At 39.8% G+C, this 14,002-nt stretch overlaps 1 protein-coding gene across 3 annotated transcripts in view; it reads left to right on the forward strand.

The window, feature by feature from the left end:
* Positions 1–693: 693 nt before the first annotated feature.
* AGL (amylo-alpha-1, 6-glucosidase, 4-alpha-glucanotransferase) overlaps positions 694–14,002 on the forward strand; it is a 53,305-nt gene continuing 39,996 nt past the window's right edge. For 2 of the 3 annotated variants that reach the window (XM_063136280.1, XM_063136271.1), the window contains exons 1-7: positions 694–810; positions 1,370–1,519; positions 5,381–5,591; positions 7,469–7,635; positions 8,329–8,532; positions 11,518–11,699; positions 12,602–12,713. In XM_063136280.1, the coding sequence (XP_062992350.1) occupies positions 1,438–1,519; positions 5,381–5,591; positions 7,469–7,635; positions 8,329–8,532; positions 11,518–11,699; positions 12,602–12,713 (958 nt within the window). In that variant the 5' untranslated portion in view covers positions 694–810; positions 1,370–1,437. Of the gene's footprint in view, positions 811–1,130; positions 1,214–1,369; positions 1,520–5,380; positions 5,592–7,468; positions 7,636–8,328; positions 8,533–11,517; positions 11,700–12,601; positions 12,714–14,002 lie in introns of those variants that run through there. The other variant, XM_063136290.1, reaches the window with a different exon arrangement.

Consider the following 14,002-nt stretch of genomic DNA (forward strand, 5'->3'; position numbering starts at 1 on the left):
ATCCCCCCCGGCGTAATCCTATGCATGTTCAGACGTCTTTTAAAAAGTCATACAATTCCTAGCATTCCGCAAGGAGCCATGGAGAATGCTTAAATAACGCACAGGAACAAAACAGATATTACTTTAGAATTGTGCATAACACAATTCCTTTTTGCTAGTGGTTTTTGCACTAGCATGGGAGGGTTTTTTTTTTTTAAGATAGTTTTTTTGGGGGGGGGTACTGCACCTACTCTCGAGTATAACTGAAAGCGAAAAAGGCGCATCTACTAGACACATTATGTACAGTGATGTCCGTTTTGGCCCTCTGTTTTTGCCAGGCACTTTGCAACACCCTGTGCAGCAACATCACGTCGTTTCGAATGTGCAATTTCCTTCCCCAGCAGCGGAGCCTTTCCCCGGCCCACCTCAGCGCCCTGCCTCTGGCTCGGATGCCCTCTTCCTTCTTGATGCCGCCTTCCCTGTCCTGCTCCACCCTTCTTTGGCTCTGTCTGGCCACAGAAACGGAACGTGCCGCCTCACCAACGAAGAGGAGGAGGAGGAGGCGCTCAGCAGGCCCGCTCCGCCGCCGCTAGGGCCACTTTCTGCATTGCAAGCAGCCTCCTCCCAACAAGCCCTTCAGGCGGCAGGCGGGGCTGTTTGCTCGGCTAGCCAGTTCCTCCTCCTCCTCCTCCTCCCCGCGGAGATTGAGCCTCCTCCCGTTTGGAGTTACATCCCTCGCTTCTCTCTCTTTAGCCCTCCCGCCTCGGCCTGCCCTTGCTTGTCTGTTTCCTCTTCCTCGCGAGCCGCCTTTGCCCGTTGCAGCGTCCCCGGGTGAGTGAAGGGCGGCCTGGCTTCGGCTCTGTATTTATAGACAACAGCAGCCGGGGATAATGGGGGCGAGAGAAGAGGAGGAGGAAGGGGGGGGCTGGGTATTCAGTGGCGCCAGGACAGGTTGCATTGTGCGGGGGGAGGGGGGGTGCGACAGCCGCCAGCCCCCTGGCCCGAGAGGGACAGCGCCCTCCTCTCTCTGTTTCCCTCCCTCCTTTGGCCCGGGCTTCAGACCCACGGAGAGCTGAGCTGTTGCTGCCTGTTCGCAGCCTCCCCAGACTTTCTGCCCCAAGGTTGTGCGGCCCCTTAGCAATATTCCCACGGACGCCCCCCCCCCACACACACACTTCTTCAGTTCCTTACCAGGTTGTTTTATTTGGACTGAGGAAGGGGAAAATGTAAGTGTCTTGTCTGTCTATGTGAATCTCAGGAGGGGTTTCAAGGTGACCTATATGTGCACCCATCTCTTCTCTGCCTGGTGAAGAAGAAAAAAACAACCCACCAGCTTTGCTCTCAATGTATTTCATAGTGGGCTTGTGTGTCTGTTTCTTCTGCCTGTTAGGATCCACTCTTGTCTTTCTGAAGTTAACCTCTGCCTCCTGCAAGTGCAGAAAACACCAGGCAGCCAAGATGCCCCATGGTAGACAGACCCGAGTTCTCCTCCTCAACGACATGGAAAAGCTGGACAAGACTCTCTTCCGGCTGGAGCAAGGTCAGTATCGACAGTGCCTGCCTGAATGTGCTCATTTTTGTTTAACAAGTCAACTTTGAACCTGGACTGTCCTTATGCAAGAGGAAATTCAAATGATTGTCACTAGCTCTTCCATCTCACCTCATTCCCCTGTCTCTTAGGGTGCACATGATGAAGCTTTAATTGTGCCAGCTCATTCACAGAATTTTATTGGGGCAGGGAAATAATGTTGCCTTCCATTTGTAACCATCCCATGTTTTCCAACTCCTGCTTCTTTAGTTTTTCCCCCCTACCGTGGATAATACATTAAGGAGAAAAAGTTAGAATAGCTGCAAAGTGCCTTCTAGGTGGTAGCGCTAGAAGCTCTCCATTTGGAAGCACCTGTAAACACTGTATACGAAGTAAAATTACTTTTCAGGTGGAGAGGTACCTGCCCCAAGGAGCTCACAACCTACAGCTTGAGTTTGAAAGGGGGAGAGCTTGCTTCTGAGAAAATGGATTACGTCTGACGTTAAGGAGTTAAGCAAAAGGTTTTCATGAAAAAGATGGGCTTTGAGGAAGGATTTGAAGGGAGAGGAAGGTATGTCATTTGCTTGTGCAGACAAAACAGGCAATGTGAAAGAATGGGCAGAGGCTTTTGAGAGATGAGACTTTGGTTGGCTGAAGGTATGCATAATGCATGAAGAAGAAAAATCAATACCATTAATATTTTGGAAGGCAGCTGCACATCTTTCAAATGGTATATATGAATACAGCATTCCAATGAATGGCCATTATCTGATTAATACATGTTAGGCTCCAGTCTTGAAATGATTTTACTTTAGGATCAAACTAAGTGTGTTGGCAAACAGGTCACCATATCTCAGTTTTAAAGCAACAGAGGTGGGGTGCTGAGCACTCCCTCATAACCCCTTTTCTACAGTCCCCCTCTCAGGTTGCTTTATTAGCATATGTGCTGCCCTGTGAAGCCCTCTTGAGAGCAATTAGGACTCTAGGGTTGAAGACTTCAAATAATATACTCAGGAGTTGACTTTGGTGAATCCCATTCTCCAAGAAGAGGAAGCAGAATTGCAGTCTTCTCTGTTGTAACTTGGAAGTACGTTCCATTAATATCAATGGGACTTCAAATAAAAAGTGCTCAAATTAAAGGCTTGGGTGTAAGGAAAGGCAGCTTTGGATGTGAGATAGAGAAAAACCACGACACACTTTCAATCCCTCACCAGGCAGGTGCTGATGGAGGCTGATTGTATGAGTCCTGACCACAGAATTTGCAGCATGCCGAGGAAGAAGTACCAATCTCATGGGGCAGACCCATGAAGTTGAGCCCCACACATGTAGATAGATTGCTCAAATGTTATCCAACTGCACAAGAGCCACTTACAGAAAATTGGCTGGAAAACATCTGGAGGGCCAGAGGTTAGGGAAGGCTGAGCTATGGTCATTTTTAACAAAAATGTTTTACAGTCATGACTATAATTAAACTTTCACGTCTCCACCGAGGATATGTTTCTGCAGCCCTGGACAAGGAAACTGTTAAAATTGTATTTTGGTGACTATGTTGCTTGCCACTTGATGCATTTATGTTTCCAGCTTTCTTTGCAATATCTTAGATACATTTACTCTATGTGACTTGTAGAGTTGGAATCCTAGGTGCATTATCTGGGAAGTAAGCCCCATAAAACTAAGCATATAAAATTACGCGGCTTAAGTTTGACCTGTCAAGATTGTATTTGTTGGACTTCAAAGAACTTTTGAAACATTTTTGTTGCTTTTGAAATAAATTCTGTGTTCTCTGAAACCATAAGTTTGCTCACATAATTTGATTTTATAAATTCATTGTGATTAATGAAGAAAAATGTAGTTGGCTCTATTAATATATATTGTTCTGCAGTCCATTCACTGCATGCAGAAATCAAGGCCTGTATGGATTGAAAAAGAAAGCCAGAGTTCCTGTGAATCATGCACACAAATATAGAGGATCAATAAAAGCCATAGAAAAGTCCCAAGAGCAACAACAACAAAAAGACAGCTGTATTTTTTATATGATCCCCAATGTGTTTTGAGGAATCCCTTTATCAAAGAAAGTGTTTAATGCTTCTCGATTTAAAAAGCTTTGCAGCTAACCTAAACAAATAGCTTAAACTAGCCATGTAAACTCTGAAGTAATCCCCTTTGGTTTCCAAGTAATGAGTTGTATTCAGTGTTAGCCCTACTTAGAGTAGATCCATTGCAGTGAATGAGAATTAAGTTTGATTAATATTGGATACAAGCCAGTATATTCAGAATTACAGCCTCTCTTTGCATCTGTCAAGGTTTGGATTAATTTTGATTTCTGAAGTATAGAGATAATTGTGCTTGACAAATGTTGGTCAATTTCTTAATAAACCATAACTGACATGGTCTTTACAGAAGTGTGACTAAATTATGTTGACAGCTCCTTGTGAACTCCATCCTATTAACAACCCTTGAACTAATCCTTGGGCTGGGTATCAGCTAAATCTAAATCATAAGGTTAAAGTTATGGGCTTGGTTTCAGACCATCAGACTTCAAATAGACCTATTGACATCAATGGGGTTTCAGTTAGTCATGACCAAATTAAGGTTCATTGATTTCAGTGGGTCTACTCTAAGTATGACTAAGTGGATCCAACTCATAGAATATATTTTTTAAGTGATGGTTTATTAAAGGCCAATACTTTCTAGTTGCTATGCATATCACTAAAGGCACTTGTCTCCAGCCATAGTATTGCATTAACATTTTGTGTATGAAAGCTTGCCAGTACAGGTTTCAACTAAAGTCACTTGCATTATGTTCCTAGTATTGTGAACTGCCCCTGATGCAGCACTCTTGGAGAATCTCATTGGTGTGCACCCAGCATAATTTGACTTGGAACAATGGATCCCTTTGACAGGGTCCAAAATTAAGGAAGATTTCTAAGGGCACAAGCCTATGCATGTTTGGATGGGTTATCCTACAACTCATAACATTCCTCAGCCAGCATGGCCCTTAGGCTATCATCTTCACTACACTTACTTAGTAAGGGTGTTTTCATGTAAATATTTTAGGTTTGCAAATTGAAAGAATGACTTACATTGATTTAAAAGTGGCTCAGTTACTTTCTGCTTAGAAGTGGCCTTAATAGTGACTAAAAGACATACCTAATGTCACATGTGAAAATAGTTCTATTCAAACATGTCTAGGATTGATATTTATTTATATTACTTTTATACCATTTAAGGAAAAAATCTGTGCACATTTAGACAAAAAAGCCCCACAACTCCCTGCATTCCCCAGCCAGCACCCTTAGTATCCTCAAATGTCTGAGTTGTTCACAATATATATGTAATAAAATATTAAAAAACTGTATGAACAATATACATTAACTAATTAAAATCAATATACATAACTATTTAAAATCAATATACATAACTAATTAAAATCATGAAAAACATTACATCAGAATCAATGATAAAACCGAGCAGTGTCATAGGCAAGAATCTTCAATTTACTGACATTTATTATTTATTTATTAAAAGCATTTTAGATTGCTTTTCTGCCTATCAAGGCCCTCAAGGTGATGTACAATTTCAAAACAACAATACATATCCAAAAACCAATAAAAAGGAAAAGGAAAATATCTTAAAAACCAAACTAGAGATTATCATTAAAATCTGTCAAAGGGCAGGTGGAATAGAAATGTTTTTATTGCCTTTCTAAAGTAAGGTTTTCTAAATGAGATTCAGCACAAGAGCTATGAGAGTAAATGAAGTAGCTCTGAGCTGTTTTCCAAATGGTCCAGTTTAGAATGAATTCACTTTGAAATCATTGAGACTTCACCCCATGTTGATCATTAATTATAACATATGTCTTGCTTTGTTCAGGCTTTGAGCTGCAGTTCCGACTGGGCCCTACCTTACAAGGCAAGCATGTTGCAGTATATACAAACTACCCAGCTCCTGGAGAAGTCTTTGATCGTCACAAATTCAGATGCCTATCTTGGCACAACCCAACAGGAAAAGAAGATGATTCTGACAAGTATTGCAAACTAGATCTCCAGATTTCTGGGTCATACCAGTATTACTTCAGTCAAGAGTAAGTGAATGTTGGTTCTGGAGGGAAAGATGCTAGCAGCAATGTCTTGTGTTTGCTATCTTGGGACTGGTTCACATCCTCACCCACCTGGCAGTCTTTTGGATGGCCCTGTGTGTTTCGAAGCCTCATTCCCCCTCTTCATGCGTTCCTCTGACATTAGGTGCATGATGAAGAACAATGCCCATTTCTCCACCAAACAAAGGGATTCACGGTCCAGGGGAACTGCCTGTTAATCATAAATTAGAGAATTCACTAATAAAGGGACTCTGATTTAGTGAAAATGTAGTCACTGGTCTTCAAAGAATGGCTACTCAATGGTGGCATGATGCTTCTTGCATGCTATAATATCTCAAGGAATGTTAAGGGGAAATGTACAATTATACCTATTTATAAGCGATGGAAGTGTCTAGTACTGTTTAATTTAGATTTTTGTGGACTGCTAAATTTCCAAGCCAGATTATAATAATAACAACCATTTTGTTTATGTTTAACAAATGTCAGGGGCTAGATGGAATGGAAATGGTAATTTTATGTGTTTTGTTTTTGAAACTCCACAATAAATAAACAGCACATCATCAATGTGGTGTTAGCAGCCAGTTCTGTGCAGGAATCTGCATTGCACTATGTCATTGATTTCACCACATTTGTGTACCATCTATACAAAAATTCTGGAGGTGTGCTACTTTTTCTTTTCTTTTTAAAGCAAGTTCCAGACTAGCTCACTTGATATATTGCAGAATTGTGCTCTCTTTGGCCATGGTCCTTCCTTCAGGATTCTCTTCTCATGTTATTTTCTGAAGGCAGAGGAGCACTGCTGTGAGCCTAGAAAGATATATGTGAAAATGTAATATGAGATCCAAAATATGCATAGCTTCTCTACAAGAAGGTACTGAAATGTACAGTAGAGTTTGCAAACCACTTTCACAAATCTTCTGACAGATATATGACTTGAGAGTACACCCGTTATAAAAAAAAATATCGCAATGAATCTCCTTCTAATTTTGTTTCCATACACATTTTTTTAAAAAAGAACATAATGTGTAGTGGGTAAGTATATACTGGAAATTCCTCTGTTTAAATCTTTAGGTGAGTGACCGTCTCTTAGTCTCATCACTCCCTTAACTGCAACATAGGGATAACAGTGGCCTATCTTTTATTTTCTAGTGCAATCCAATATAGGTCTAATCAGAAGTAAGTTTCATTGAGTTCAGTGAGGCTTACTTCCAGGTAAGTTGCAGCCTTAATTATTCCTGAGATGAGGAGGAGGAGGATTTATTACATTTATATACCGCCCCATAGCCAAAGCTCTCTGGGCAGTTTACAAAAGTTCAAAACAGTGAACATTAAAAACAAATATACAAAATTTAAAACCATAAAAAGCATAAAGTTCAAACAAATACAGACGTACTCTAAGCCATAATGTAGTAGCAGTAGTAGGGAAGTAATCAGAAAACTGAAAACACTTGTTATGTCAGAAAAGTCAGAGGTCAATTTGAAATTCGGTCAGGGTGGGAATCCTGGATTATTTGCAAAACATGGGCTTCCTGAATTTGACTTTTCTGGCATCACAGTTCCACCTGTGTTAAGCATTTTTCTGGTCTCTCTAACAATGCAATACATGCCTACTTAGAGGTAAGTCCCATTTGGTTCAGAAGGTTTAGTCCCAGTTAAGTAGGTGTAGGATTGTTAAAAGTATTTTTAAAGCAATATTTTTTGTGCTTGAAAGTGTTGTAAATATTTTAAGATACTTTTAAAGACATTACATTTTTAAAATAGCTAGGCAAAATAATATCTGGATAGGTCTTGAAAGTATGTGGTTGACCCTAGCATATATTAGCTTTCACATTGATAGAAGTTTTGTGTGTGTTTTATTCCAGAAATCAGAAAGGTGGTGGAGGTTACATAGTTGTGGATCCGATTTTGCGTGTTGGTGCTGACAATCATGAATTGCCCTTGGATTGTGTTACACTCCAGACATTTCTAGCTAAGTGTCTGGGTCCATTTGATGGCTGGGAAGATCGTCTTAAAGTCGCAAAGGAATCTGGTAATAACCATATTGACTCCAAGTCAAATCTTGATTTGTGGATATACTGTTTTGTAAAGCTGGTTTATATATTTGTATCTTTTCTGGTACATAGCATTGATTGACTGACTGTATTTATATACCATCCTTCCTCAACCTGGTGTCTTCCAGATGTATTGGTCTGCAGTCCCCAGAATCCCCCAGGCTTAGGGTTCCAACACATGTGAAGAGCATCACGTTGGGGAAGGCTGTTGTATACCATCTTCCCTCTGGGGAGCTCAAGGCTATGACTCTGTTTAGATAACAAGCTAAGCCATGGCGGTTAAGCATTTTGAGCTAAACATTATGGTTTAGCATGTCAACTGAACCATGACTTAGCATGTCATGTGAACCATTCCTAACCATGGTGGCTACATAACCACAGTTTAAACATGCTCACTAACCATTTGCTGCAAAAGGGTTAGCAGCCTAACCATGGCTTAGTGTGTTGTCTGAACTGGCCCTTATGTGTAGGATTCTCAGGCAGTCTCCTGTCTGGGCACTAACCAGACTTACAGCTGCCTAGTTTCACCAAGTTAGCTCCATCATGTGCCTTCAAACCATAGCTCTGGAGGGTTGGTTTTCAGTGCTTATAACTGCTCAGTTTATTATGCACACCCTCTAATACTGGGCAGGAGAGAAGACATGCTAATACATTTCATTATTGCTTTATAGGTTACAACATGGTTCACTTTACACCAGTGCAAAGGCTTGGTCTATCTAGATCATGTTACTCATTGGCTGATCAGCTGGAAGTAAATCCTGAATTTTCAACCGCTAACAAAAAGTGTTCTTGGAATGAAATTGGAAAGCTATTGGAGAAAATGAAAAATGAATGGAATATGCTTTGTATTACAGATGTAGTGTACAATCACACTGGTATGTTTGGTTTTTGTTATCTTTACTTTCTTTGTTACTATCTTTCAAAGAGGCTACCATCATGAAATTACATGCATCCAAGCTCTACTGATTTCAGTGCAATTAGGTGTGTGGAAATATGTTCAAGTATATAATTAATATTGGAACTAATTTATTATTTATTTATTGAAAGATTTTTGAGATTTTTTTAACAATAAAAGAAGCTTCCCTCCCTCATCCCCAATTATACAGTTAATTGTACAAGAGACAACAATAAACCTAATATTGGGCCTAATTTGGTTATTCCCATCTTGCCTTGAGTTTGGGCTTCCTGTTTTGAAGGATAAAGGCACTGCTTCCCCCACCCCACCCACACATACACCCACACACGGACAATGGAATTGTATGGAATTTTTGCATTCCAAAACCTTTTAGCTGAGACCTCTCTTGTCATTTGCCCTGGGCAAGAAAGAAATCTCAATAACTTTATCCTGTCTGTCTTTGAGTTTACAAATTGCAGTAGTAGATCATTTTGGAATGTACTTAAAATCATGTATTTCTTTAGAGATTTTAGTTGGTGTCCAATCTGTGTATAACTACCATCTGATCCTAAGTATGTTAAGTGTTATTATGCAATCATAAAACCATAGGAATGTTGCTGTAAGAAGCCTCCACATGGCTGCTGTTCCAGCCTTGTTGGGGGCTGCAACTTAGACAAATGTTCATCGTGTGACTTGCCCACACTGCATGGAGAATGTCCATGCTATGAGTTGAATGTTCTTAGCAGTGCCTATTACTGGCATGGAAACTTCACGTGACTAGGATAAACCACATGATGGAAGGCTTTAGATGCTATTGCCCTGCTGTCAAACGACAACTGTGCAGAGGCGGTTTCCACTGCCCTTCCCATTGTTAGTACAGTGTCTAGATTCCATATTTTTAGGGCATAAGAGTTGCATTAGTTCCAAAACTGGCATTCTTCCCAATCCCATTAATGACTTAGTCGTTTCAGGAAGCAAATATCAAAACAGACCCATGTTCCTATATTCGTTTCATTCACCTTCAAATGCTTCTTTGTCTCTTTGTATTGATCATTCTGATTTAGAGAGCAATCCTATGATCCTTGGGCAAGCATCTTAGGGACTGTAGGATGGCTCGGAAAACCACTCCAAGGTCAGAGACAGTGCTTCAACTTTGGAAGGGACACTTGGAGAACTGACCACAGATCTTGCTGCTGTGCAGCAAGTACAGAGAGAACTGCATCAGCTGCCTCCTGAAGGTTGGAAAAGTGACCTCTGAGAAGGAGGAAAGGAGGTGTTCTGGTGGTTGTGTAAGGGAGGAGACCAGAGAGGCCAAGATATGAGATACGCTGAGCATCTTCCAGCATCCTTCCCTCTCCCTCCAGAGTACCTTTGCTAGACGAACTCTAAAGCCCATCTAGCAAATAGCTAGCTCCTCACATTCTGCCTGCTTCAGCCTAGCACGGCATAAGAATCTCCGAAGCCCCCAAGTTCAGGGGCTTCTGACCAGTGAGGGCACCAGTGCATAAGATTGCTCCCTAAATCTTAAAATATACTTATCTGCAGCAACCATTAATGCACTTTCCAACTACTTATTGGTAAATTATTGGTGTCTAGGACTGCAATCCTGTTCACATTTATTTGAGAGTAAGTCCAGTTGAACTCAGTTGGGCTGAGCTCTGATTAGACAGGCATAGAATTGCATTTTGATTTCACACTGCTTTTTAGCAAACTTGTATATCAGTATTATGTGTTCATCTGACATAACAGCCTGGCTTTGGTCTATAAAAGAAACAAAATAAATTTAAAAAAACTAATTTTCATAGTACGTTCTGTGTGTGTGTGTGTGTGTGTGTGAGAGAGAGAGAGAGAGAGAGAGAGAGAGAGAGAGAGAGAGATGTTTTAGTTGTCTAAATCTTAGTTAACTAATCCAACAGAAGTGGGAGGAATTGTTGATCTAGGGAAGAATCTTTTAATGATAGCAACATTTCAAATGCCTTTAACCTGACAGAATGGCTTATTTGCAAAATGTCCCAAAGCTGAGTAACTAGCTACTCTGTTCGTGGTGTCTTTATCACCCAAGAGAAGGAAGCCTTGACGCATTCTTTTTAAAAAGTCCAGTTTCATCCATGTTTTTAGAACTGGCCAAAGTGTTGCAGAAATGAAAACATTTTTTTCAGAAGCCTGAAAAAAAATGTTACAATGTTGAGTGTAGCCTTATGTCACTTCAGTCAGCTGGCTACCTTTACTGCTGATGGAAGAGTTCCATGTTTATAAAGGTCAAACCTTCAGTGAAAAGTAAGATCTTAATGGTTTAGAATGCCAAGTTATAAAGGATCTTAAGTTTCAATGTTAGAGGACATTTTAGGTTAAGGAAAACTGCTTGCACTGTAACAGAGGTGCTCTTCTTTCATGGAATGCTTTCCTTGTCTCCTGAGATCCATGCAAGGATCAAACTTTACTTTTTGGTCATTCTTGTATGTGACATTTCCAATGATCACAGACTAATTGATGCATGCATGGTCTTACCCAATGTTGCATAGAAGAAAGTATTGCAGGTGAATGCAGCTCTTTGCATTGGAAAAAGCATTGTGTATGTGTTGGTTATTTGCAACATAAATCATCACTTGAGATAGTGCAATTATGTGTGTGAACTTGACCTGATTCTCAGAGAACTCTATCTCAGCTCTAATTCAGGAGAATAACCATTTTTGAGAATTTGTAGAGCTCCTTAGTTCCTAGGTCTGTGTTGTTGACTATTTCCCCTATGATTACAGAATTTCACGGGCAAAAGTCATGCATAAAATAGGTGTGAATTTCATGTACTATTCTGTCTGTTCAGAATCTTAACTTTCTTAAGGCCCTCTTACAAAACTTCCATGAAGATGTTATTGATAGGACAGCTGATGTGCAATCTTGAGGTGTTAAGTTACGCAGTAGATTAGTCCAGCTAATTACTAATTTTGTATGTCTTGATTTCTCTAAGCTGCAAACAGTGAATGGATAACTCATCATCCAGAATGTGTGTACAATCTTGTTAATTCTCCTCACTTGAAACCAGCCTGGCTTTTGGATCGAGCCCTTTGGCATTTAACCTGTAAAGTAGCTGGTGGCAAATGCAGCGATAAAGGGGTACCTCCACTGATTGAAAATGACCAACATTTGAATGTAAGGAAAAGAAATATATATCTATATCTATATCTTCCTTGATAAAACATGCTGTCACTGAAAGTCCCATCAAAGTCTCATGGAAGTCCCATCATAGAGATGTCCATTTTGCTTCCCACTATGCCTTGTTTCACAGATACATTAAAATCTCTCTTTTTGCCTCAGAATTAAGTATTTCCCTTTAAGTTGCTAGTGGTCTTCTTTTTTAAAAAAAGGAAAATGGTGTTTGCATGCTTGTTCTTCTAGTAAACTTTTTATTTTTTTTATTTACTAAAGAAAATTTTTATTCCACTTTTCAAATAATCCTAAAAGTGTTCGCAAAATAAAATTGTGATAAAAATATAATGAAACACATTAATAAAACAGTAATAAAAGACTACAATATCTCATTAAAATAACTACGGTTAGTTGGCAGTTCTAGAGGTCAGGAAAATGCTTGGGCAAACAAAAGTGTCTTAAGTTGTCGGCAGAAACACTCCAAACTAGGAACCTGCCTCATCTCAGTGGGGTGATTATGTCACATGGTAGGTGCCACAAAGATCATTTTTTGCTTTTCTACATACATTGTATTTTTCGGGTGTCTTTCTTTAATTCTTTGTACTGCAAGTTTCTTAATCCTGAATTATTGTGTAGAAAGACAGCTCATAAGTTCTTATATGACTAAATCAAATTTGCACTGGAGTTCAGCTCCATCTTTCTTTAAAAAAACAAAAACAAATTTGCTTGCTTGATTTTCTGCTTGCTTTCTTGAGCAACAAATGTTTTACATAATGTTAGATATGTAATAAAGGAATTATATTTCAAAACAGCATGGGTAGAAATGCATTTACGGTGTACAATGCATAAAACACTGAATTTTATTTGCCTGCCTTATATGTTTCTTGTCTTGTTGTTTTTTACAGTGTATCCGTAAAATTATATGGGAGGATGTTTTTCCCAAGATAAGATTATGGGAATTCTTCCAAGTAGATGTTAACAAAGCAGTGCAACAATTTAAAACCTGTTTAACTCAAGGTAAAAAAAAAACTTTACTATTCACAGCATAATCAATGAAGAAACAATGGCTAATATCCTGAGAACTTCTTAAGGTCACCATCCAATGGAATTTTTGACTACTTTTCTTGGGGCATGGAGAAATGTTACTTTCTGAAACTCACTTCAGTTTGAAAAGTAATTTGTCACATAGCATTAGAGAGTGGGGGTCCTACTATTTTAGGGGGACCATATAAAAAGGAGGAGAGGGCTCCTGTATCTTTAACAGTTGTATTGAAAAGGGAATTTCAGCAGGTGTCATTTGTATATATGGAGAACCTGGTGAAATTTCCTCTTCATCACCACAGTTAAAGCTGCAGGTGCCCTGCCCACTTTCAAATCTGGTCACTCTAGTATAACTTCTGCAGCTTTAACTGTGGTGATGAAGAGCGAATTTCACCAGGTTCTCCATATATACAAATGACATCTGCTGAAATTCCCTTCTCTATATAACTCTTAAAGATACAGGAGCCCTGTCCTCCTTTTCATAGAGTCACCCTATACTATTTAAGAAAAATAGTGTAAAGTTCCATTGGGCCTACAGAACTAGTGTCACAGTCCTTTGATCCTGCTGAATATAGCTTTATTGGAACCAATCCAGAATAATTTGCCATGTTAATACTGTAAGGAATTGCAAGTACCCTGTAATTAGGGAAGTGCATTAACTGTCTTGCCTCTATTTTATTGATATTTGATTTGATTTAAAATATTTCTTGCCTCCTTTCAGGGCAGAAGCTCTTCCAAGACAGCATTCGATAATAAAACACATAAAACCAAAACAGCAACACAAACTGTACCCATGGCAATGATATCAGGAGAAGGCCAGAGTAAAATAATACATTTTCAAGGCCTTCTTAAAAGCCTGCAGTGATGGAGCATGGCAGATTCCCCATGACAACTTATTCCAGAAGTGTTGTGTCTCTGCAAAGAAGGCCCTCTCATGTGTTGTCCCCCACCGTACTTGTCTCACAGGTGGGCAAATGAGAAGGGGCTTTCTTGCTGATCTTAAAGTGCTAGCAGGCTGATATGGGTGAAGGCGGTCCTTCAAGTAATTTGGTCCCAAACAAGTCTTTAAAAGTCAAAATCAGCACTTTAAATTGAGCTTGGAAACACACTAGTTACCAACGCAGCTGATGCAGTGTAGGCGTTATATCATCAAATTGCTTTGCCCCTACCAACACTTCACATTCTGCACGAGCTGAAATTTCTGAACCTTCTTTAAAGACAGCACCACATGCAGTGCATTATGGTAATTCAGTCTACACATCACT

Source organism: Elgaria multicarinata, chromosome 1 (genome assembly GCF_023053635.1).
Source record: "Elgaria multicarinata webbii isolate HBS135686 ecotype San Diego chromosome 1, rElgMul1.1.pri, whole genome shotgun sequence".
NCBI lineage: Eukaryota > Metazoa > Chordata > Lepidosauria > Squamata > Anguidae > Elgaria > Elgaria multicarinata.